At 45.1% G+C, this 27,069-nt stretch overlaps 1 protein-coding gene across 3 annotated transcripts in view; it reads left to right on the forward strand.

Moving 5' to 3' along the window:
• SBF1 (SET binding factor 1) overlaps window positions 1-27,069 on the forward strand; it is a 115,731-nt gene that overhangs the window by 18,986 nt on the left and 69,676 nt on the right. For all 3 annotated transcript variants that reach the window (XM_054987925.1, XM_054987926.1, XM_054987927.1), the window contains exons 2-4: window positions 10,088-10,173; window positions 17,670-17,807; window positions 18,221-18,340. In XM_054987925.1, coding sequence (XP_054843900.1) covers window positions 10,088-10,173; window positions 17,670-17,807; window positions 18,221-18,340 — 344 coding nt within the window. The remainder of the gene's footprint in view (window positions 1-10,087; window positions 10,174-17,669; window positions 17,808-18,220; window positions 18,341-27,069) is intronic.

Raw genomic sequence — 27,069 nt, forward strand, 5'->3', positions numbered from 1 at the left:
GCACACCAGACCTTTCTGGAATACAATGACGTTGAAGTTGGTGCTCCACTTGAACTTTATACCCTCCTTTATTAATACTGTTGTAATTGGTTTTAGTGTTCTCCGTTTCTCCTAGGCTTCTGGAGGGAGATCAATGAGGACTAGAACTTTTCTGTCATTATAAGTCAGTGTCCCCTTGATTCTTGCCTCCCTCAAAATTCTCTCTAGTTCTGGTGTATAGAAATTGGACCAGAATGTCCCGGGGTGTGTGTGATTTGGATGAGCTGCTTCCATGGGGCCAACACGAAGGGCTTTTATGACAGTAGCTGCTACTCACTCCTCGAGTTGCTGCACGCTCACTTGCTAGCCATTTTGATATAAAGAGGGCTAAATCAGTATTACCGTCCTCGTCTTCCAGGATTCCGCGAATTTTAAGATTGCGTTGCCGTGCTTTGCTCTCAAGCAGAGATAATCTATCATCTATAGACGTTTCTTTAGTTTGGATGCTTTTAATTTCCTCCTGTAATGCCATTCCCAGCTCCAGTGCTGTTTCTGCCGCTTGGGTTGCTTCTTTCAGATTTTTGGTTAGCTCCTTGATTTGCACATGAATTGGTGCTAAAAGTTCTGCTACTTTATTTGCAAAAAAGTTTTGTAAGCCCTCTTTGATCTCAAGTATCTCTCTCTTGCTCACTGGTTCTCTTGTTTTTCCGGGGGCTTTTCTGCAGCTGCCATTATTGGCTTGGCCACTTGCATTTGCAGAGTCTAAAGTCATTTGCTCTCCTGGCTTCAGAGAGGTTTCCAAGGACCCTGATTTTTCCAGAGCTGCTTTATTTTTAGTTGTTGTTTGTTTTCTCCTTTCAGATGGGTTAAGGTTGGTTGTTTTCACTGCGTTTTTCCCAAGGGAGGATAAAGGGTTGTGAGAGCTCAGCTTTCACGTGTGTGTCCCCCCCCTCGTCTCCTGGCGTTGCTCCACCCCTCCTTACCTGGACTTTGAATTCTTCAGGAATAGATTGTATTTTGGCACTATGATTCTTTTAGTGTTTCTCTTCAGCTTTATTCTAATTTTTGATATTAGCCACTCTGATCTCTGGTACATTACATCAGCATATATAGGGTTCACAAACTGCAATTTTCTACTAGCTGGTTGTAAAATCCAGTCCCACCACAATATTACCTGAAGCAATGAGATCATTCCTAGCCTTTTTAGATCTGCTACTAACTGGGCTAATAAAAGAGGAACAGTGATTAAATTGAATAATGAAACTTAACACATTTAGTACTTATTAGGAATGCATGCTGAGAAGAATTGTTTGGAATTTTGTGTTCAGGAGGAACTTCTTGCTGTGATTGCTCACTTTCATGTAGGACATTGGTTTGGGATTCAAATAGATATGGTTTGTTCAGGTTCTGGAGCTAAAGATAATAGCACCAGATTTGCACAGAACAATCCCCCCTCTTCTCTAAAGACCTCCAGAGTTTTGAGCAAATTGAGCCAAGGGGTTTGATTTTACAGAACCCCACAGTAGGTGCCTCTGTGCGCAGATGCTCTTTTCTCTACTGACTCCTATTTGTGGGAATTTGAGCCTGCCACTGACATTAAAAAAAAACCCTAATCCTAACCCTACATTCATACCATTTTTCTACTTTTACAGTGACTGAATGGCCTTTTTAAAAACTTGCTGCTAAAAACTCTGTGTTTGCAATCCTTCCTTGTTGTGGTCTGTTGTTTGCTTTCACAATGTGAGGAAGACTTCTTTGCAGAGACCCCCCCCAATCCCATCCTGCTTCTCACCTATTATTCCGTATGTGGGACTTTTGGAGAGGGGTCTGCAGTGGCTGTTCTTCAACCAAAACTGTAGAATCAAAGAAAAACATGAGCGCATGCTGAATTGATTGTAACCACCCCAAATTTGGCAAAAGTGGGAGGGGGATTCAGAATTCCAAAGAATCCTGTTTGGGACATCATCATCCTAATGACCCGAACCAGTACTTCCTGTGTGTAACTTTGGCTCAGGAATTTTGTAATGCATGTCCCTAAGTACTTATGGTCTCTAATCTTACTGAAATGAATGAACATCGGCTAGGTATAGAAAAGCTTTTTAATCGAATCAGAAGCAAGTCAGATTTCCATTTGAAAGAAAGTCTTTATTCTTACTTGCTAGATACCCAAAAGCAGGAGCAAAACATGGTTTTTCAGTTGTGGTCCTGTGACATTTAACATGTTCAAAACCAACTTTTCCAAAGTGCTGAAATGAATTTTAAACCATCTGTAAGGATGCCCAGCAACTCTCAAGAGACTTCACTTCATGAGTAAAAGTTCTTTATTGATAAGATGCCAGTATCATACCCTTATGCCATCCTTGCTAGGACTGGTGGCTACAGACAAGTATCAAGCAGATACAGGTTCCCCAAAGCTACTCCTAATCCCCCTTCCCTTTCTCCTAACAGTCCTCTAACTCTGCAGACAGGAAAACAGGCTGTGTGATTCATGGACTGCTCAAGGTCAAGCAGGCTCCCAGACTCGGGAAAGATATTACAACAGGAACAAATACCTCCCATTCTCAGTTTCTCACCCTGGGTTCAAATAACAGAATCACCCCAACAGCATCAGCTTCAGCTGCAGGGGGGTACTGAATGTTACAGGTGATCCTGAGCACCTGACACCACCAGAATTTCAGGTCTAGTCTGCATGTTCAGCCACAGATTATATGGGTGGGGTGAAGTGGGGGCAGGCTTTGAATTTAACTAAGACCATAGTTTGTTTGTTTATTTATTTTATTGGATTTCTATTTTGCCCTCCCTGCAAGCAGGCTCACAAGCTGTCTGGCCTCATCCCAGATGATTGAAAGGAGAGGGAAAGGTTTGTGGCTACACTGTGCTGTAGCACAGTGGTTAAGTGGTTCGACTGTGAATCAGCACTCTACTGGTTTGAATCCCACTACTGCCATGAGGTCAGTAGGTGGCCTTGGGTAAGCCACTCCTCAGCCCCAGCTCCCCAGCAGCATTGTGGGGATAATGCTAACACTAACTTGTTCACTGCTCAGGGTGGGGCAGTAATCTGTCTAGAAGAGCGGTATATAAGAGCAGTTGTTGTTGTTGGTTTGCAGAGCTTAACAAATCCAGGCACATATTAGAATTACCCTGTGGTGCCTGAAGCTCTGAGCACCCACCCACCCTGTTTTAAATATAACCTCCTCTGGCACCATAGCCTGCTTAGAAGTAAATATGGGTACTTGCAAAGACTATGGAGCTGCCTCATAGCTGAAAGCCACATGGAGGAAGTGGGATGAGAGCCAATGAAGGGGACACCTGAAGAGATGTTTGTTTGCTGACACTGGCTGAGTGTCAGATAGGCCTTTAGCATATCTACCATGCATCAGATGTGTTGTGATAGTATTGTGCCTCTGAGTACATGCAAAGTAAAACCAGCATTCTGTTGCTTTGTAGCTAACTGCTTATCTTCCAGGCAAGGTGTTTTGGTTACCAGTTCCTGCTGAAGCCTGAGAACCTGACCTTGGACTTAACACAGAGACTGAGCAGAGCTCCTTTCTCCCCCCTTTCCCTTCTTCCCAGGCAATGTGCCCGCCAAAACCTCCAACGGCCTCTCCTTCCCACTGTGGGGTGGTGGTGGGGGTGGAGACAGTGTCCTATAATTTACCCTGCTTTACTACCTTTAGGCATTCCGGTCAATTCCATTGTTACAGCTTCTTGAACGGATATCTTTCCTTAATAAAATAATCTTTAACTCATACACCAGAGTGATGCAGTGAAGTGATTGGGGAAGTACCTAGCAAGACCTGACACTGAGGTTCAGATGTGCAGCTTGTTAGAGGAGGAAAAACTAACAATATTCTTATTTTCCGTTATTGTAAAATTGTTTTCTGGCCTCTGGAGCTGGAATTAAGTCAACAAAGCAATGGGATTCAAGCATGAGTATCTTATCTGATTTACAGCCCAACCCTGTGCATGTTTACTAAGGAGTAAGCCTCAGTAGACTCATTTGGACTGACTTCTGAGTATAGCTGAAGAGGCTCCAGTTGCTTGGCTGCCTGCAGTCATAAGCATATTTACTGCTTATGCATATTTTCAGCTATGATAAGACTGTGGATTTCACCCACCTACCCACTTCCAACAAAACCAACAACGCTGGCTTTGGGATAAATACTCCTAGGATTATGGTGTTTGCTCAGATTTTAAGGGCTATTTGGTGCATGTATTTGATTCATTCCAGCTTTTCTTCTCTCCTGGAATCTATTCTCTCCCACTGTTTCAATTTTGATCATAAAATCCTTGCAGCATAGATGTGTCCTTAATTTTTTCTGCTGATTTTTATGCTGTGAGATGATATATTTCTTTAAACATTATAAAAGCAGAGGAAGATGATCTCTTTAAAAGGAACACTTTTAACACCCTCATATCCACACTTGAAAAAAGAGAACAGAATCCATAATGTTCTTGTTGTGTAGCGGTTAAGAGCGCGGGACTCTAATCTGGAGAGCCGGGTTTGATCCCCCACCCCACCACTTGAAGCCAGCTGGGTGACCTTGGGCCAGTCACAGCTCTCCCAGAGCTCTCTCAGCCCCACCCACCTCACAGGGTGTTTGTTGTGGGGATAATAATGGCATACTTTGTAAACTGCTCTGAGTGGGTGTTAAGTCATCCTGAAGGGCGGTATATAAATCAAATGTTGTTGTTGTTGTTATTATTCCCAAATATATACAGAATCCTTGCAGTTGCTGCAACGTTTGGTGCCTCCACTGCTACATTTGAGTCAGCATTTTATTTATTTATTTATTTCATTTATATTCCACCTTTCTCACTGACACTCAAGGCGGATTACATAGTGTGAGATTAGTACAGTCAGCAGCAAGGACAAGGGCAGGCATTTCCATACAGTGTCAAGAACATTTCCATAAACAATGTCGTGGGGTAAATGAATATAAGCTTACAAAGACATAGTATTAGCAAGGATCCAGTATGGGGTTGAGGAATTGCTGAAACAGAACATAATCAATTCTAGAACTTACATTAAACAACATAAAGCACAGGCAGTATACATAAGTACATATTTAAAGCAACAGGTAATATGTAAGGCAACATAATGGTGAAATCTGTGGTTTCTAACTCATTAGCGAAACATCTGGGGACCCCTTTCCTACAATGCTGCCTTCTTAGCTGAAAAAAAAGGCCTTTTTGAATAATTGTTTGGGAAAGCCAGGAGCAGGTGGCGGGGGGGGGGGCTCTCCTGACCTCCTCAAGCAGGCCATTCCATAGGGTAGGGGCCACCACAGAGAAAGCCCGTGTATGGCTTTCCACAAACTGCTGTTGATTTTGCCCTTGTACATGCTGACACCTGCAAGAGACCCTGTTCAGATGAGCGAAGCTGCCGTGGAGGGACATAGGGAGGGAGGCGGTCCCGTAGGTATGCCGGGCCAAGGCCATGAAGAGCTTTGTATGTAAGAACCAATACCTTGAACTGAGCACAGTAACTGATAGGTAGCCAGTGGAGTGACTGTAGGATTGGAGTGATGTTCATACTCCTGCTCGTTCCTGATAATAGTCGAGTTGCAGCATTTTGCACCAATTGGAGCCTCCTAGTTAACTTAGATGGGAGACCAATGTATAATGCATTGCAATAGTCAAGTTTTGATGTTACCATAGGATGGATCCAAGTGGCCAGTTCGGCTGCATTGAGACAAGAAGCCATTTTCCAGGCTGGTTTGTAGTAAGCGTTTTTTGCAGCTGCCTTAACTTGTTTTTCTAGCAGTAGCGCTGTCATGCTACTACTTAATGCTGACCTGTTGTTTGCTGACCTGTGGTTTCTGAACCAGTGTTTCATGCTATAACTTGATGTTATATTGCCAGTGCCGTAACGGTTTCCTTTCACGGGCTTATTGAAGCTGCAGGTGCCTCATCTAACGGACTGTAGAAACTCTGCTTCTGACCTTGTATGCTGCTCACTCCTATACACTGCTGTGTCTCAACTTTGATCTCTTGCTTTCTCAGTTTCTGGACTTGATAGTACAGATATGTGCCAAAAGTCCTGTTTTACTGTTGGGAGGGGGAAGGAGCAAACGTGTGTGTTAAGAGGAAGGATTTTCCTACAGGTTACCATTCCTGTCAACCTGTTCTTACTGCTTAGATGCTTACCTTGCTTCTGAGTAATTCTATGGACATATCTGTGGAAACAATCTGATTTCTGTATAAAGCCATTTAACCAAGAGCCTGGATTTCTTGCTGCAATGGTGCAGGGATCTATCTGCCATAGCCTGTCATCCATAGCCTGACAATAGCATGGACCCATGTGGCCAGTTTGGCCGTATTGAGACAAGGAGCCATTTTCCAGGCTAGTTTGTAGTAAGCGTTATTTGCAGCTGCCTTAACTTGCTTTTCTAGTAGTAGCGCTGGATCCAATATAATCCCCAGGCTATTAACAGAGTGTGCAAGGGTCAAACGAACTCCATAGAAGGTGGGAAGTACAATGTCTTTCAAGATCTCTGGCTTCCCAATAAGCATCACTTCAGTCTTGTCTGGGTCCAGCCATTTCACTATGGGTTTCAGGCAGCGAGCTTCTAAGATTTCTACTGCATCCCGTGGGGACCTGGCTAGCAAGATATAGAGTTGGGTGTCATCTGCATATTTATGATGTCCAACTCCATAGCTACGAATGAGTTCTCCTAAAGGCCTTACGTAGAAGTTGAATAACATGGGAGATAAGATTACACACTGCAGGACCCCACAAAATAATTCCCATTCTGGAGATAGCTGACCTCCAACGGCAACCCGTGTCCCAAGAAAATCTGGAGTTGGTCAGCTACTGCTCTCTCAATCACTTTGCCCAGAAAGGGCTGATTAGAGACTGGACAATAATCGGCCACATCAGTTTTGTCTAGAGATGGTTTTTTATCAGCAAAAAACGTAGCTAAGGCCTCACAGCTCATTGTCTGTTCTTGGGACTGTAAAGGTTCAGATTTAGGGGTTTAGAAGGTGTCTGGATACTCTAAACAATTGGGACGGTCGTGAACTAGCTGACACAATGGTTGCAGAGAAGTAACGTTTCTTTGCCGCTTTCATTTCTGCTTCGTAGATCCTCCAATGTGTTCTGTAGCAAGTTCTATCAGTTTCTGTGTGTGTTTTACGCCCACGTCTTTCTAGACATCCTCCAGCCCTCTTCAGGTCAGCCAGCTCCGTGGTAAACCATGGTGCCAGCTTTCGTCCCAAGGGCCAGAGAGGTCGACAAGGAGCAATGGTGTCAGTAGCTTCAAGGAGTTTTGCGTTCCATGCTCCTACAGCAACTGTGTCTGGAATTCTAAAATCCCCCAAGGCATTTTGGAATCTGGAAGGGTCTATGAGCCTTTGTGGGCAAATCTTTTTAACTGGACCCCCTATTTTGTGGGGTGTTGGGGGCATATTCACTTTTGTCTTCAGCAGATGATGATCTGACCATGGTTGAGGCCGAACCTCCAATGCTGAAACAAGGTTTTCTCTTAAAGGCTCAGTGCAAAATATTAAGTCTAGCATGTGGTCTTTTTCATGTGTAGGGCCTGTCACAATTTGCTAGAGGCCCAGGGTTGCCAGGGAAGCTATAAATTCCTGAGCCGGGCCTGACTTGGGACACTCTGCATGGATGTTGAAGTTTCCCAGAACAATAAGTCTAGGTTCTCCAATACCATGTCTGCCAGCAGCTCTGCCAACTCAGAAAGGGGGCTTATGGGGGAGTTGGGTGGTCTGTAAACAAGCAAGATACCCAGTCTGTCTTTAACTCTCAGAGACAGGAACATGCAGTCAATACCAGATATAGCTTGACTGGAGATCTGCGGAAGTTGAAGGACTCATGAAGAATGATAGCAACTCTTCTGCCCCGGCTTCCATAGCAAGGTTGGTGTACGATTGCATAGCCAGGGGGAGTTAGTTGGGAAAGACACACCTTGTCATTTTCCTGCAGCCAAGTCTCTGTTAGGCAAGCCACATCAATTTTCTCATCCTGCAACGTCCCAGCAATGCATGCAACCTTGTTCCGAACAGATCTGGTATTATATAATATTAGTGTAGCGGGGGTGGTGGTGGAAGTGGCCCCATCATCAGTAGGGAGAATGCTAGAGAAGTTGGATAAGCAGCGAGCGTTACTGCTTGAGGCTGGGTGCCTTTGGTAAGTCCCACTGGAATAGCAAATGTGCTAGACATTTTCACCAAGCAAGTAAATAGTAAGAAGCCGTTCTGTTTTACATAGTTTGAGGAAAGGCAATCGTGGGAGCCTCCTTGACCACCTCAGGCTGGCCATTCCACAAGAGAAGGGGTCACAACAGAGTTTAGGCATCTACAGGAGTTGTTGATCTTGCCCATTTGTAGGGTCCCACCCCCAGAAGACCCTGCTCAGATGAGCAAAGCTGTTGTGGCAGAGCATAGGAGGAGAGGCAGTTTTGCAGGTTAGAGAGTCCAAGGCCCTGTAAATGATAGTCAAAACCATGAATTGGTCAGTTCATAACTTTTGAATGTTTGGAAGGGACAGAGCAAGGCGGTTGTGATTGGTGGATTATTTGGATGTTCCTCTCGGCTCCGAGAAACATGGACTAATGGGACGGATTCTCCCATGGGATGTTTCTCGCTGCCAGATCCTGATGCTGCTGCTGGTATTGTCTGGAGTGTATGGCTTTGACCAAATGCAGACATTCGGTGTCCTGGAGATTTGGGCACTCGATAACAGTTACTATCCAGGGTATATTATCTCTGAATTCTGTAAAGCTGAAGGATAGGACTGAGAAACCTGTGCTGGTCTGTGTATGCATCGTGACTTTTCATCCTCCTCTCCTTTTTAAACATCAGGGCTTACTCAAAGGGCTCGGTTGAGAGAAGGTGAATTTCAAAGGTCTGGCTGCAGAGGGGTGTTTGCAGAAGTAGCTGCGATTCAGTAGAGGGCAGGAACTTGGGGAGAGAAGGTCCACTGTAACCTTCAGGTCTCTCAGCATCTGTTCCGTTATGAGCTTTTGAGAGTCAGAGCTCACACTTCTGCAGATACAGTGTGCATCGGAGGAGGAAGTGAACTGTGACTCAGGAACGCTCGAGAGGTATTAATTGTCAGTAAGTCCTTAAGGTGCCACTGTTTTGTTTTGCTACAGTAGACTAACATGGCTACCCCTCTGGACTTAGCAAGGGCCCCCAGCTTTTCTTCGTGCGAGCACGCACACATGCACGTCTTTGGCCCAGTAGGGAAGTCTGGCATCTCCCACTAACTGTGACTGAGACTCTTCCATGGTTTGGGTGTTTTGTGTTTGCATTGCTTATTTAATTGTTATTTTAATGTTCCAATGTTTGCCATGTTGGGAACCATATTGGGGTGGAAAGGTGGCGTAATTTTGTTTTAAATAAATAATAAACAACAATATTCAATGTATATACTACCCTTCAGGACAACTTGATGCCCACTCAGAGCAGTTTACAAAGTATGTTATTATCCCCACAACAATCACCTCATGAGGTGGATGGGGCTGAGAGTGCCCTGAGAGAGCCGTGACTGACCCAAGGTCACCCAGCTGGCTTCAAGTGGAGGAGTGGGGAATCAGACCCGGCTCTCCAGATTAGAGTCCCGCTGCTCTTCACCACTACACCAAGCTGGCTCTTAGTTAGCACATCAGCATCCTTCCTCATTTTTATGTTTTCTCCCCTTCTGAAATACAGTAAGAGAATAAGTTTAAGTAGTATGCTTACTTGAGAAGTGTTAATTAGCCAATTAGTTTTGACACCCCCCTGGTCTTTGCCAGCACTTCTTACCTGAGGTCCCCTCTGTAGAGATGCCAGGGCTTGAAGCAGGGCCCTGCTTCATGTGAGCCTTTGAGTCGCATCCCAGCTTTCTCTAAGGAAAGGGGTTGGTTTTTCATCTCTTTGACTGATTTGCTTTAGAGCAGAGAGTGGGTACACGATTGTGGTAGCAGTGACGAGATTTCTGCATTGTACTACGGTGGGGATCCTCCTATAACCTGATGGCAGCATAACAGCAAGATTCAGGTCCCGTAATGCTTGCTCACCCGGGGGCAGCTGGTGAGTCCCCTGCTAGAAGGAGAAAGTATCGGTGCTGTGGTCTGAATCTTCCTATTTGTCTTTTCGTATGCAGGTAACGGGGATGGCCAGGGGCAGATACTCCAGCGCTTTCCGGAGAAGGACTGGGAGGATAACCCTTTCCCCCAGGGCATTGAACTGGTGAGTTATCGATGGCGCTTGTGGCGAGGATGCCAGCTCAGGCTTTCCCACCACTCAACTCCTTTGTTAGCACGAGAATGGGAAAGGTAGGTGTATTAGGCAAATGGGTCGTGTAAACAGAGCAGGAGCTTTTTATGGCATCCATTCTCACAGTACTCAGGCAATTATGGCTTCAAGTTTCTAAAAATTATTTTATTAAAACAGAAAATAGCATTGAACTGTAGAAAAAATATCAGAAGGATATATAACAGAAAGTGACATTAAACAGTCAACATAATATCGAAAACAGAATATGTAACTACATAACAGTATCACAAAAATAACATTAGAGAACAGACATAATATCAAAAACAGAATATATAGCAGAATATTATAGCTACATAATATTTCTCTTCTCCATCCCCCTGTTGCACCAATATAGATAAAAGCACATGACAATAATCAATACTGAGCCATATTAGGCCAAGTACTTGTATTCTAGATGAACTTTCAGACTCTGCATTTTTCCTATGTGTTATAGGATTTCTATTAATAACCATTTATATTTTGATTACTTGCTTCATTAAAAAAATTAGGGTGTATTTTCAGTAAAGTGAAATAAACTCTAGACCGGTGTCTGTGTGTTTGATAAAGAATTGCAAAGCAATGTTGAACCTTATATGAATAAATGTACTGATAAACAGGTGGTTCAAAGAACTTACCTGTTTGACAGGTCTGAGAACTAATTGCTGAAAGCTTTCCTAGAGAAAAGATACATCTTTCTTTTGGCTAGTAGAAGCTTAGTTTCAGACACGGGCAAAAGCTCATTACACCCCTACTTATTTATGTTAAAATACATTATACTTGCCATTTTATATTCAACATTTTAAGCAAAAACTTTTCTTACCTTTCAGCCACATAGTAAAAAAAAAAACCCTTTCCATTTTTCCTGAAATTGGCCTATTATGCATATTAGAATTTAGCCATTGATACATAAACATACAATCTATTCATCCATTCAATCACATCTGGAAAAAGTTCCACCTTCCATTTTGTTGCTTATACTATTCTCGCCACTGTCACCATATATTTAAAGAGTTCAGTGTGTTCACTTGCATTAAAGAGGAACTTTAATATCTTTTACATTTCTTCATGTATTTTTATCCAATATCTTCTCGCTTTCTTGCATGCCCACCACATGTGATAAAATGTTGCATTCATACATGGACATTTCCAGCGCCTTCCACTATAGTCCTTATTAGTTTTTGCAAATTCCATAGGAGTAATATACCATTTAAAAAACATTTTATACCAGTTCTCCCTTAACATTTGACAATTCATAAATTTAATTTCTTTAGCCCATGAAGATTCTCATTAGCTCATAGAGATAGTTTCTTCAAAGTTTTGCATCCATTTTATCATATAATTTTAAACTTGTTCTTATTCCGTTTCATATTACAATAAGATTTTATATATTTTTCCTAACAAGTGATTTGAATCTCCACTGATCAGTTGTTCAAATACTGTTTTTTCAAGTTTTCATTTCAGTCTCTGCGTCCTCTTTAGAATCTCACTGTAGCAGGAATGTTGATTACATCACGTGTGTATTTTAGTGAACTGCATATGAACTTTAATGTAGTTTGTCAACAGGTTGTATAATAACACAGATATTTCTTTTATCCTTGGCAGCCAATTAAAAGTAGTGGACAGTGGTAGATGAATGATTCTCTGATTCCTAGAATGGACCCATAAGCAGCTCACTTTTTTGGGTCAAATTTTAAAGATTTATGAAGCTTGTATCTGCATCATGGCATCACTTTTGGCTTTGACAGACTGTCACATGATTGAAAATCTGAAGAATCAGCTGAATCTAAAGCCAATCCTATTTTTATAGTGTTGTCAGGTGTGAAAGATCCTTTCATAGCACATGTCAATTGTGCTGTGGAAGTGCTGATGAGGCATGGGTAAGACATTCCATTGCAAATGGTGTCCATCGCCTTTTACTCTCCATAGGGTTCACCCTTGACGGCCTTCTTCCCGGTGCAGAATAACCCTGTAGGCCATGAGAATCCGAAAGCCTGAGGCTGGCACATCTCGGTCTGCAGCACTCATCCCTGTTACCGCTTTGGGTTGCGTCTCCCCACCCCGCTTGCCATTGTTGAAGCCTTAGCTGGCCATTGTGTATCTGGAGCGAGGGCGAGGGCTTCCCTCGCTGCCCTCTGCTCTTCTCAGCACCAGGCACAGCAGCTCAGGAGAGGGAGGGAGGTTGCCCAGACACCCGGAAGAGAGCAAGCTGGTCATGGAGAAAGGGAAGAAAACCCCTTGCTCTTTTTCTGGGTGGATGCCCCTCCCCCTCTCTCTCCCTCTCCCCCCTCCCTCCCCCCTCTCTCTATTGTTCTCCTTTCTCACTGAGCCTCAAAGCAGATGACACAGTGTGAGGTTAGCGCAGTCAGTGGTTTTACATTCTCTTCTCTGCAGCCAGCATCCTCTCCTCCCAGTGGGTGCTGGGATGAGAACATGGGCTCTGGAGAAGGGTGTGGGGGGGTTGTTGGAGAGGAGGGATGCTTTACTTCCATCCCTTAACTAAGACCTGCTCTCAGAGCGGTTTACAAAGTATCTCATTATTATTATCCTCGCGACAATCACCCTGTGAGGTAGGTGGGGCTGACCCAAGGCCACCCTGCCAGCTTCAAGCAGAGGAGTGGGGAATCAAACCTGGCTCTCCAGGTTAGAGTCCCGTGCTCTTAACCACTACACCAAACTGGTGTTATGCCAATATAGATTAAAATCATATGCCAATAATCAATACTGAACAATACTAGGCCTAGCTTCTATACTCTCTAGATGAACTTTTAAACTTTACATGAACTTTCAGTGTATTTTTTCTATGTGTAAGGTAATTCAACAGGTGTGCTTTCATCCTTTGACAATTAATTAAAATAGTGGACTCTACTGAGATTGATGTTCTTCTATCAGAGATTCAACCAATGGTGATCGCCCAACTTAACTTTTCTTGACACTTGTTAGAGATGTATAGTTTTCTTTTGCAGTTCTGATTATGACATAATTTTTTAACTAATTGGAAGGCTGTACTATGAAATTATGAATATTAAGTGAAGTGTCAAACCAATCAATATTTGCATATGATTAGGTATATAATTGCAAACACAGAAAGAATAAGCAGGGTACTGATGGAAGAGATCTCTTGGGAGAATCTAGGTGAGAAACTATTTTTACCTATGTATTTCATAGAAACTTTGAGCAATGTTAAACTTAGGATTTATTGAGAAATGTTAGTGAACTTATTTCTTATTGCCTTTCTATGTTCTGTTGTTATAGGATTCATATTAATAGCCATTTATATTTTGATTGCTTGCTTCATTAAAAAACTAGGGTATATTTTCAATAAAGTGAAATAAACTCTAGATTGGTGTCTGTGTTTGATGGGGAGTTGCAAAGCAATATTGAACCCTATATAAATAAATGTACTGATAAACAGCTGGTTCAAAGAACTTATCTGTTTGACAGGTCTAAAGACTAACTGCTTTCGGCTTCCCCGGAGAGAGATCCATCTTTCTCCTGGCAAGTTGAAACTTGGTTTTAGACACGGGCAACTGTCCCGTTACACTGGGGCGGTGAAATTGACAGAGCCTTCGGGGAGTTGAAGTTTACAAAAGTGTGTTATTTTCTGACCTGTTTATTTAGAAAATGTATGTGTCTCATCTAGAGACCAAGTAAGTACTTGATCTGGAAAGTAGGAGTGGAACCCCTACGGCATGGGCCCTATTCTGTGGATGGGAGTTACTCAGATGCTGGCCTCATCCCAGTTTGTTTGCTGGAAGGGGCGATCAGATCCCCAGTTGCACTGAAGGGGCAAAGTGACAGTTTTGAGTGTAACGCCATCACTTGGGGCAGCTCAGAGCAAGCACTGGATTGTGGTCTGAACTGGTCTTTTCCGGGAGGGGGAGGATCTTGCTCTAGAGCCTTGGGCCAAATGGAGTGGCCTGCATGCCTCCGATCCATAACGGGATCAGTTAGGGTAACTGCTGTTTGTTCAGAGAGGGTGTGTGTGTTCCCACTCTGGTCTAAGAAATAGCAGTGTTCAACTACATGCACCTTTTTTAAATGGAATAATTTTGAGAGCAAACACAAAGATTATTTAGTTTTATTCTCTATAGTACAAGGAATTTTGGGTAATAACTCTTAATGTGACAGCAATTGCTTGTCTTCGTTCCAACAAATTAAGGGGAATTCAGTCTCTTACCTGAAACACTGAAGCAGATACATACATAGAAACATAGAGCTGGAAGGGATGCCAACGGGCCCAGGGTCTTGATACCTCCTTCAGTGACCCCTGCTCTAGGCCCAGAGGAAGGCAACCCCCCCCCCAAACCCTCCAGCTTCCCTGGCCAATCTGGCCTGGAGGAAAATTACCGTTGGCATATCAGAAGGGGCCACGAGAGCCCAAGCACTGATTTTGTGGAACATTAATATGAAGTCAGAGACTTCATAGCTGTCAGATGACCCTTTAGGCTCTTCTTGAATACCCCCAAGGAAGGAGACCCCACCACCTCCCGAGGAAGCCTGTTCCACTGAGGAACTGTTCTCGCTGTCAGGAGGTTCTTCCTAATGTTTTACCAAAATGCTTTTGCTTTAACTTCAACCTGTTGTTCCTGGTCTAACCTGCTGGGTCAACAAAAAGCAATTCTGCTTCATCTTCTATGTAACAGCACTTCAAATACTTGAAGAGGGCTGTCATATCCTCTCAGTTGCCTCCTCTCCAGGCCAAACATCCCCAGCCCCTTCAACCTTTCCTCCTAGGGCTTGGTCTCCAGGCCCCTCTCTGTCATTCTTGCTCTCCTTTGGACATGTTGCAGTTTGTCATCCTTCTTAAACTGTGGGGCCCTAAACTGTACCCAGTACTCCAAATGAGGTCTAACCAGAGCAAAGTAGTGATCTGGACACTATACTTCTGTTGATACAGCCTAAAATCACATTGGCCTTTCTAGCTACAGCATCACATTGCTGACTCATGATCTTGGAGTTAGCCCTGTTAGTCTGTAGTTGGCAAAATAGTAAAGAGTCCAGTAGCACCTTTAAGATGAACCAACTTTATTGTAGCATAAGCTTTCGAGAACCACAGCTCTCTTTGTCAGATGCAACTTTTTTGTAGCATAAGCTTTCAAGAACTACAGCTCTCTTCATCTGATGCATCTGACAAAGAGAGCTGTGGTTCTTAAAAGCTTATGCTACAATAAAGTTGGTTAGTCTTAAAGGTGCTACTGGACTCTTTACTATCATGATCTACTAAGATCCCTAGATCCTCATCATATGTACTACTGCCAAGACAGGTCTCCCCCCTCCTATAAGTGTGCCTCTGATTTTTCTGAATTTATCTCTGTTAAAGTTCATTTGGTTGGTTTAGCTCAGTTTTCCAGCCTGTCAAGATCACCTTGAATCTTGCTTCTGTTTTCTACTGTGTTTGCTACCCCTCCCAATTTAGTATAATCTGCAAATGTAATGAGCATCCCATCTATTCCTTCATCCAACTCATTTATTAAGATATTTAACAACATACGGCCCAGGACAGATCCCTGAGGCACTCTGCTTGTTATTCCTCTCCAAGAAGATGAGGAATCATTTACAAGCACTCTTTGGGTGCAATCTGTCAACCAGTTACAAATCTTTCTAACAGTAATAGGATTCAAGATGCATGTTACCAACTTGTCAACGAGACTATCATGTGGAACCTTATCAAAAGCCTGAAATCAAGATAAACTATGTCCGTAGCATCCCCTGGTCCACCAAAGTAGTAACTCTCAAAAAAAGAGAGATAAGGTTAGTCTGACATGACTTGTTCCTGAGAAACCCATGCTAGCTCTGAGACTCAAAACAGACGTGATGAAATACCTAGGTTCAGCTTGTGTTCTCTTACCTCAAGGTTTGTTGGGAAGTGTAGGTGTCTTTGCAGCTTAAAGTTTAGCATTTACAGAGCAGCAGGGAGGGAAGTGTAGGCGTGGGGCACCTTTCCTCCTGCTCTCAAGGTGCATCGCGGCATTTTCCCTTCCCCTCACCTGGCCTGGCCCTGCAGAGCGACACCTGGCTGCACCGGGAGACTTTAAGCTGCAAGGAAGCCCACACTTCCCTCCTTGCTGCTCTGTAAATGCTAAACTTTAAGCTGCAAGGACACCTGCACTTCCCTCCCTGCTGCTCTGTAAATGCTAAACTTTAAGCTGCAAGGACACCTACACTTCCCGACAAACCTTGAGGTAAGAGGACACGAGTTGAATCTAGGTATTTCGTCTCGTTTGTTTCGGCTCTTAGCAATCACAGCTGTCTTTTCTAAATGCTCAAAGACTGATTGATAATTGCTTAAGGACCTTGCCAAATATGGATGTCATGCTGACAGGTCAATAATTACCTTGCTCCTCCTTTTTCCCTTTCTTGAAGATGGGGACAACATTTGCCCATCTCCAATCTTCTGGCATCTTATTTGTACTCTTAAGAATTCTTAAAGATATTTTCACCTTTTCTTTGTTCCCTTGCTCAGCCTGAATCCCTGAATTGGAGATGTGTATTCTCTTTATTTGTTTGTTAAACTTTCTTATATTTTGAGTGTTGCCATCAGGGTGTCAGGGGTAGGTCTTTCACATCACCTGCTTCTTGACCCTTTGAACTGGAGATACTGGGTACAGAATCAGAGCTTGCCTGTAAGGCACATGCTCTGCCTCTGAGCGATGGTGCGCCCTCATGTTTATGTTCACACATGTTGGGGCCCTGCCTAGTGATGTCAATGGAATTTACTGCAGGTTTATAGATTTTGTTTATATATTTTTGCCCCGCTTTTCTTCCCAGTAAAAACCTAAAGCAGTTTACAAAAATACAGTTTATGGAAACAAACAACACAATGCACAGTATCCATGTTATTTATGTATTTATGTATTTACTTATTTATTTATTGTATTCAATTTATATCCCGCCTTCCCCGCAAACAGGCTCGGGGCAGGTCACAACAACATAAAATCATTTTAAAAGTCCAGCAGTGCCTTTAAGACTAACCAACTTTATTGAGGTGTAAGCTTTTGCGAACCATAGCTCTCTTCATCAGATGCAGGAGGAGGAAGAGCCTATGGCCATTCCTAGAGCCTATGGCCATTCTGTGCACAGGAAAGCTCTGCCCTTTCAGTGGGTCTCATGGGGGGGGGGGCCTGGGCTGCTTGGACACTTCATCCATCTTGTCTGTGTTGCAGGCCACGGCAAATGCGATGGGGGCTGCTTCTGGTCGGCTCTCTCCCTCTCTACCAGTTAGTGGCCCACAGAGGTCTGTTCATATAAAAACTTCCATTTGGGACTGCAGAAATAAATCATCTCAACTGGAACTTGTGTGGAACTTTAGGAAAGAGCTACAGTGTGAAAATATGTTTGTGTTTGGCCTCTTTAAGTGTTGGCATGTACAGTGGTGGAAGAGATCTATCTGCTCTGCTTTACAACCACTTTTCTGCCTTTTTTCCTTTCAGTTCTGCCAGCCAAGTGGATGGCAGCTCTTCAGTGAGAGAAGCCCCCCAACTTTCTTCATTGCTGTCCTGACAGACATCAACTCAGAGAGGCATTACTGTGCCTGTTTTACATTCTGGGAGGCTGTTGAGAGTACTCAGGTAACAAGATGGCACAGAACACAGCAATAAGTGTATTGGGGCTGAGGGCGGTGGCTCCTTATAACAACAACAACATTCGATTTATATACTGCCCTTCAGGATGACTTAACACCCACTCAGAGTGGTTTACAAAGTATGTTGTTATTATCCTCACAACAAAACACCCTGTGAGGAGGGTGGGGGTAATATGCTGTGTGGTCCTTATGTTGTTTGCTACCTCTTAGCTTCTGGGCATGCAGTAAGGGTCTCTGTGTGTGTATGTGGAGCGGGGCGGGGGAGGTAACTGAATTTCCTGCATTGTGCAGGGGGTTGGACTAGATGACCCTAGAGGTACCTTCCAACACTATGTTTCTATTGCACCAGCCCGTTGTGGGACCACGTGACCTCTCTCTCCCTCCCTCCCCCAACCCCAGAACCGTTTGAGGAGTGAGGAGGAGGAGGAGGAAGTGGCAGCTCTCATCCCACCTGCTCAGCTCTTTGCCCCCAAGAGTTTGGTGCTTGTGTCTCGGTTGGACCATGCTGACGTCTTCCGGGTAAGGTGTTCTCTGGGTTGAACATACGGCTGAAGAACCCTTTTCCTGTGGGTGGTGGCTGAAGCCAAGTGTCTCATTTTCCAGAGTTGGAACTCCTTTCCCCCTTCTCAGAGCCTCATCCATCAGCCGTGGGCCCTGCCTCTCCTGTGGCCAAATGCAAGGACAGCAGTGCTTCAAGCCAGTTCTGAGACCCGTGTGAATCGTTTGCAAATGTTCACTTAACTCCCACAGTGAACACTGGAAACTGCCTTTTAAAATCAGATGGCAAAAGCAGTTGAAGACCTAGAATATAGAAATGTAATGTTAAATTATTGATAAAGCTGGAGGAGGAAGGGGAGTTTGGCTGAAATTTTTTTGTTTGGGCCGTACTCTTTGGGCACCTAGTGCAAAATACCATATATAAAAAGGTAGCTGTGGAAAAATAAAAGCTGATCATTCTGTTGTACCACAAACGCATCATACAAAGTTAATTCCTGTATCATTTAAACTGTACTGCTGTCAAATACATCACTTCAGCAGCAGCGAAAAGAAAGAAAAGAAAAGAAAAGAAACTGCCTTCGGTCCATCTGGCCTAGCATTTTCCCTCTGACCGGTAGCAGCTTCCCACTGGAAGATCATTCCCAGCCCTGGGGACGAGCTCAGGACCGCCTGCGTGCCAAGATGGACTTTGCCCCTGAAGGCAGGCACTTGCGAGTTTTCAGCTCTCTTCTTTTGGGAGGCTGTCTCTCCCCCCACCCCCAGGTCACCCCATAAGAGATTGCTTTATGCTTACTACTGAATGAGGCTAAAATATAAAATCCCAAAAGGAAAAAATAAAGCTAATTCTAAAAATGACAATCAGAACAGAGTCTTTGGAAAGCAAGATGAACCAGAGAAGTTTTCTCCTATTTGAGGAAAATAAGAAGGGGTGATGGCAGGGGCAGCACCTGCTTCTACGAGAGCCAAGGGGCCCCCTGAACTAGAGCCCCCTTGGCAATTTTTCATGGGAGAAAGAGACCCTTGAGATGCCCAGGACCGACACCATCCCGGGATTAATGGTCCAAAACATGCACTGGGAACCAGGACTGGAAACACACTGGTAGTCACTGTAACAGTTTAGTAGGGTGTAGTATGGGTGTGCTGACTTCTCCTCACACCAAGGCAGTGGAGGCATTCTCTGCCAGTTGGAGATAAATCAAGATGGGTAGACATGTGAGTCTGTCTAGAGCAATAGAAAAGAGCAAGAGTCCAGTAGCACCCATAAGACTAATAAAATTTATGGTAGGGTATGAGCTTTTGTGAGTCGCAGCTCACTTCTTCAGACTAACAAAAGCTCATACTCTTCCACAATTTTTGTTAGTCTTATTTTGTTAGTCTTTTCTACCAGTTGGAACTTCTGAATCTCTTTGTGGGCAGTCTTGAGAGAGAGCACTGAAGTTTCCTCACATAGAAGTCACCGAGGTAGGAATGACTGTGGCCAGGTCTCTCCGAAAGGCACTTTGAGTCACCGCTGACATCGGAGGAGGCAGGAGCAACACAGAGCTTAGAAATACTCTGCTCTGGTCAGACTTCACCTAGAGTACTGTGTTCAGTTCTGGGCACCACAATTTAAGAAGGATATAGACAAGCTGGAGCGTGTCCAGGGGAGAGCAAGAAGATAGTGAGGGGTCTGGAGACCAAGTCTTAGGAGGAAAGGTTGAAAGAGATTGGTATGTTTAGCCTGGAAAGGAGATGACTGAGAGGTGGTATGATAATCATCTCCAACTACTTGAAAGACTGTCATATAGAGAATGGCGCGCTGTTGTTTTCCCCTGCCCCAGAAGGTCGGAACAGAACCAACGGGTTGAAATTAAATCTGAAGAGTTTTTGGCTAAACATTAGGAAGAACTTCCTGACAGAGCGGTCGCCCAGTGGAACAGGCTTCCTCGGGAGGTGGTGGGCTCTCTTACTTTGGAGGTGTTTAAGCAGAGGCTAGATGGCCCTCTGACAACAATGCTGATTCTGTGAACCTGGGCAGGACATGCGAGGGAGGGCAGGAAGGGGGTTACATCAGGGCTTAGTTCTCATGGCCCCTTCTTACAGGCCCAGGGTAATGCTGATGGCCACTTTTGGGTCAGGAGGCAATTTCCCCCAGGTCAATTTGGCTAGGGATTCTGACGGTGCTTTGCCATCCTCTGGCCATGGAGCAGGGGTCTCTGGGTATGTGGAGGGGGAGGTAGTTTCCTGCATTGTGCAGGGGGTTGGACTAGATGACCCTGATGATCCAACCCTATGATTCTATGAAATACTCCAAGCAGCAGACCTGACCCTTCCGAGAAAGTGTGATCCCATCTAAGACAGGCTGCTCCTCTGTAAGCTAGTTCTCTATGTCCCCCACTATTCCTGTTTCGAGGTCACTCATTCTCTAGCTGTTATGAAGTTCAGACATGAGTTTCTGTGCCCCACTGCCTCTTTTGACATAGGAAAGAAGGAGTTGGTGTTTTTAGTGTATGGATGACACCATACCTTAGGATTCCAAGTGATACTAAAAAAACAGGGGACAAAAATTGACCCTTCAAGTCAGTCCTATTGGGAAGGCCATTCCTCCACCTACTGGAATCTGCTTTCCAGGAAGAAACAGAGCCACCATCCAGTGATGCATCTGAGAGGTGTAGAGTGCTAAAAGACAGTAGAGTTCAAGAACGACTCGGGGCCCTTCTGCATTTGCTGCAGGCACTTCGCCCCTGAGCTGTGCCCCGGATACCGGCTCTCGGGAGACGTCCTGCCTCCTTGGTTACGCTCGTGTCAGGATCCAAATGGGAAGTTCTCCACTTTACACATCGGCCTGGCTGTTTTGAGGGTCTCGGACTCTCAGTTTTGCTGGTCAAAGGAAAAAGCATACAGTGCAGGATTTGGAGTCTACTGTTGTAGTGATAACAGCAAAATCCAGCGATTATTGAGCCCACTGTTCACAGAACCACAGAGTTGGAAGGGGCCATACAGACCATCTAGTCCAACTCCCTGCCCAATGCAGGATCAGCCTAAAGCATCTTTGACAAGGATTCATCCAGCCTCTTCTTGAAGACTGCCAGTGAAGAGGAGCTCACCACCTCCCTAGGCAGCTGATTCCACTTTTGAACTACTCTGACCGTGAAAAAGTTTTTCCTAATATCCAGCTGGTACCTTTCTGCATGTAATTTAAGCCCATTGCTTCGAGTCCTACCCGCTGCTGCCAACTGGAACAGCTCCTTGCCCTCCTCCAAATGACAGCCTTTCAAATATTTAGAGAGAGCAATCCTGTCCCCCCTCACTCTCCTCTTCTCCAAACTAAACATTCCCAAGGCCCTCCGCCTTTCCTCGTAGGGCTCAGTTTCCAGACCCCTGATCATTCTCATCACTCTCTTCTGCACCCTCTCAATTTCATCCACATCCTTTCTGTAGTGAGGCCTCCAGAACTGCACACAATACTCCAGGTGAGGCCTGACCAAGGCAGTATAGAGAGGGATTATGACCTCCTGCGATTTTGACGCTATGGCCCCTTTGATACAACCCAAGACCGAGTTTGCCTTTTTTGCCACCGCATCACACTGACTGCTCATATTTAGTTTACAGTCCACTCTTACCCCAAGATCTCTTTTGCGTACACTACTACGCAGAAGTGTATCCCCCATCCTGTATTTGTGCTTCACATTTTTTGTGGCCCAGATGTAATACTGTGCACTTATCTATGTTGAATTGCATCCTGTTCACAACCGCCAACTTCTCCAGAGTATTCAGGTCTTATTGAATTTTAACTCTATCTTCTTGGGTGTTTGCCACTCCTCCCAATTTGGTATCATCAGCAAATTTAATGAGTAGCCCTTCATCCAGATCATTGATAAAAGTATTGAAAAGTACTGGGCCTAAAACCAAGCCCTATGGCACCCCATTGGACACCTCCCTCCAAACGTCATTGACCACCACTTTTTGAGTGCGGTCCTCTAACCAGTTCTCTACCCACCAAACTGTCCTATAGTCCAGTCTGCAGTCTTCCGTTTACCCGTTAGAATGTCATGGGGAACCTTATCAAAAGCTTTACTGAAATCCAGGAAAATCACATCGACAGAGTTCCCACAATCCAATAAGCTCATCACTCGAGCAAAGAAGGAAACCAGGTTGGTCTGACAAGATCTGTTGGGGATAAAACCATGTTGACTTCCGCAGATCACTAAGTGGTCCTTTAGATGCTTACAGATCGATCCCTTTAAAATCTGCTCTAATATCTTCCCAGCAACAGAAGTCAGACTGACCAGCTTGTAGTTTCTCAGATCATCCTTCTTCCTTTTCTTAAAGATTGCGATAACATTTGCTCTTCTCCAATCTTGTGGCTAGAGATGGGCACAAAACGAACTATGGAACAAAATTCCGTATGGAATGGCTGGTTCGTTTGCATTGAATGGAACAAACAAATTTTTCCATCCGTTCTGTGGCTGGGTTCAGAGTTTCACAGACCTTGCACCAGTTTCAGCCCATCGGCTGAACCTAGTGCGGGGTCTGTGAAACTGGCAGCCCCTGTGCAGGAGAAAGGGGTTGTCAGTTTCACAGACCCTGTGCGGGGTTCAGCTGATGGGCTGAAACCGGCGCGGGGGTCTGTGAAACTGACAGCCCCTTTCTCCTGCTGCCCAGGCAGTCCGTTCATCAGTTTCACAGATTCTGCGCTGGAACCCCATGCTGGGGTCTGTAAAACTGACAGCCCTGGCAGCAGGAGAAAGAAGCTGTCATTTCACAGACCCCGCGCCATTTCCAATGCAAGGTCTGTGAAATGACAGCTTCTTTCTCCTGCTTTCCCCCTGAGGTTTGATGGGCTGTAGGGCCAGGGAGGGGCCAGCAGGAGTCTTGGTATGGGACACCCTTCTTCCTGGACTACAACTCCCAGCTGCCCCAGGGCCAAAAAAGTGCGGGAAAAATAAGGGGTGGAGCAGCCTGAATGGAGATACCCAGCCCATCCTGAGGGGAAAGTCGCCTTCTTGGCTGAAGAAGGGGAGGCTCCTGCTGCTGGGGGAAACCCGGGTACCTGGGCCCTAAGTGTGGAGGGCCTGGGAGGCAGCAGAAAGGGAATAAAGAGAGTCTCCTTCTTGGTTGAGGAAGGAGAGGCTCCCGCTGCTGGGTGAGACCCGGGTGCCTAGGCCCTAAGTGTGGAGGGCCTGGGAGGCAGCAGAAGGGGAATAAAGGGTGACCCTTCCCTCAGACCCCCACCCCCCTTAAGGTAGAGTAGGGAACAGTGTGGTAGGGAAAGCAGACGGCGGTTCTCTTCAGTTTAATTTCCTGCCCTGTGGGGTTCTGAAAAGGGGGGGGTCTACCCCTATGTGTGGTGCCTTTACCTGCTTTGTTTATAGTGCTCTGTATATAGTTATTAAATTACACTTTTTTTTAATATAAAGAACCTTGTGGTGCTCTGACTACGTAACCTCCCCCACTTGGCACGCTACAAGAAGGGAGGGAGCCCGGAAGAAACTGATAAGGCCAGACCTTGGTGGGTTGCCAATTCTCCAGGGCCCAACCAAAGATTGGGTAATTTACTTCCCAGTACAGAAATTCAGCCAGAGGGGTCTCATTGCCCCTCAGTCAGGCGGTGTACAAATCAGTGAGTGGTGGCAGTGACGGAGAGTGTGAGCCACGCCCACCAGGGATGGTGGGAGGCGGATAGCGGGGCTAGCAGGCCATTGACGGTGGCTCAGTTGCCTGGACTGAGAGCCAGCGCCCGTTCCGCCACAGTTTGTTGAGCTTGTCTCCCAGCACACATCGGGGAAGTTGAAGTCACCCATAATTGATGTCTGGATACTCTACCAATCTGTTCAAGGAGGGCAGCATCCATTTCCTCTCCCTGGTCAGGCAGTCTGTAGCAGACTCCAACAACAATACCCTTCTTTCCTTATTTCCACCCATGTACTTTCCACTGGGTTGTCAACCACATTCTCCAGAACTTTCTGACAATCAAGCCCTCTCCTCACGCACAATGCCCTTCTACCCTTCCAGTTTTTCTTGAACAACTCGTACCCATCCACTACCACATTCCAGTCATGCGAATCATTCCACCAAGTCTCAGTAATTCCTACTGTATCGTAGCCCTCTGTTTGCAAGAGAAGCTCAAGCTCTTCCTTCTTATTACCCATACTTCGGGCATTGGTATATAGACAGTTGTAGCCTTGTACCTTTGTTTGATCTGTCCTACCCAGGTGGGCCTCGGCTGTTACCACTTTTTCATTGAAATCCCCATGTTGATCGTCCCCTTCCCCTTGTGGCATCAGTTTAATAACAACAACAACAACATTCAATTTATATACTGCCCTTCAGGACAACTTAATGCCCACTCAGAGCGGTTTACAAAGTGTGCCATTATTATCCCCACAACAAAACACCCTGTGAGGTGGGTGGAGCTGAGAGACCTCCAGAGAACTGTGACTAGCCCAAGGTCACCCAGCTGGGTTAAAGTGGAGGAGTGGGGAATCAAACCCGGCTCGATTAGAGTCCCGCGCTCTTAACCACTACACCAAACTGGCTCTCCTGATGAAGCTCTCCAGGTTCTTTCCAAACATTTTCTTCCCTGACCTTGAGAGGTGAAGCCCATCATGTGTTAGAAGGCCATCTCTAAGAAAACTTATCCCGTGGTCCCAGAACCCAAAGCGCTCCTGCTGGCACCAGAACCCAAAACGCTCCTGCTGGCATCACCACCTCAGCCAACGATTCACCTTGAGTATGGTCTGCTCCCTTTGCATTCCTCTTCCTTTGCAGGAAGGATAGAAGAGGATACCACCTGTGCCCCATTGTCTTCAACTGCCTTCCAAGAGCTTCATAGTCCTCTTTAATTCTTGCAATGGTATTCGCGGCCATGTCATTTGTTCCAGTGTGAACCAGCACAAACGGGTACTGATCAGTCAGTCTGATCCGTTTTGGTAGTAGGTCTGTAGTATCCTGTATTCTGGCTCCTGGCAAGCAACACATCTCTTGGAGTAGGGGATTTGGACTGGACACATGACATTCCATACCCATGAGCAGAGAGTCCCTGATGACCACCACCTTCCGTTTTCTTCCACTTCCGTGTGGCCCCATACCCTCTTCACTCCCTCCTCCAGGTTTTTTGGTTCTCCTTCCACTCTTGTCTCCATCACCATCTCAAGTGCTTCAAAATGATTCTTGACCTCCAGTGGACCAGAGCATCGCCTTAGTCCACGTCTTCTAGTTTGTACTGCAGAACTGAGAGGAGGCTCAGAAGGGAGATCGACTCTTCCTTCTTCTCTTGGAATTATTTCTTCATGCTTGTGCAGAGCCCCCAGGCTCTTCTCGGTAAAATCCTCCCCTTCCTTGATTTCCTGAAGGGTGGTGATCCTCTCCTCCAGGCTCTGAATCTTCTCCTCCAAAAGCCTGACCAGCTTACACTTCTAAATACAAAAAAGGCCAAGGAATAGGGGATAAATATAAGTAATCGCTAGCAAAGGTCCCCTATAACAAATTTAAACGTTAAATTGGTCTCAACAAATCCTTTTTAAATTCAAAGTGCAGTGTGTGCAAACATTACATCCACAACAATTTATTACAATTAATACAATAACATTACAATAACATTTTACGAGCTCACAGATGCGTGTAATCCATCAGCGCCTTCTGATGTTGTTTGGAGCAATAAGTATAAAGTTAATGTCCCACTGTAAACATAAGCACTAAGGTGCAAGAGGTGCTGTGCAAATAGCAAAAAACAAAAGCCAAAGCTTCTGTCCGTGCTGTCTGATGGGCAGGAACATCATTTGTAGACAGCACGGACAGAAGCTTTGGCTTTTGTTTTTTGCTATTTGCACAGCACCTCTTGCACCTTAGTGCTTATGTTTACAGCGGGACATTAACTTTATACTTATTGCTCCAAATGACATCAGAAGGCGCTGATGGATTACACGCGTCTGTGAGCTTGTGAAATATTATTGTAATGTTATTGTATTAATTGTAATTAATTGTTGTGGATGTAATGTTTGCACACTTTGAATTTAAAAAGGATTTGTTGAGACCAATTTAACGTTTAAATTTGTTATAGGGGACCTTTGCTAGCTACAGCTTACACTTCTGACAAGTGGAGTCCGCCTCTTCCGGGAGGAAAACAAACATGGCACACTCCATGCAGGTGACCGGAAAGGGGCCTTCTGTCGCCATCATTGCCTTTCAAGTATATTCTGAGAGTACTCTTCTAGCTGCAGGTCCCTTTTCTTCTCCTCCTCAGAGCCCGGATGGCTGTGATGTGCCTCTGGTGAGGAGGAGCCTAATTCAATCGAGGCTCACTCAGTAAAGGGTGGGGCCAGCAGTCAGCCCCGGGCAAGACAGACACTCTCCAGTTAGTAGTAATCCCCCTCTGCAATCAGCTCCAACTCAGGCAGAAAGACAAACAGAAACACTTACTCCAACTGGCACCACTTTACAGCAGGCTCTACACACTCACACAGCCCCAAACACTGTCCTCCCACACAGTAAGCTCAGCAAATTCCCCCAGCAGTTAAGGCAGGCAATAGAAAAAGACTCACCGCTCTAGCAGCTCCCTTTCCTGCTCCTTCTTAGAGCCCAGGTGGCTGTGATGTGCCTCTGGTGAGGAGGAGCCTAATTCAGTCAAGGCTCCCTGTCCTTCTGTCAGGACTGGTCATCTTCTGGGCACCCTTTGTCAGTGGCTATTCACACCATCAGATCATCTCCCTTGGGGCTGAGATTCTACTGGATCAGTCCTCTCCTTTTGAGAGGCTGATGTTCTGTTTTTG

This window comes from Eublepharis macularius, chromosome 9 (assembly GCF_028583425.1).
Source record: "Eublepharis macularius isolate TG4126 chromosome 9, MPM_Emac_v1.0, whole genome shotgun sequence".
NCBI lineage: Eukaryota > Metazoa > Chordata > Lepidosauria > Squamata > Eublepharidae > Eublepharis > Eublepharis macularius.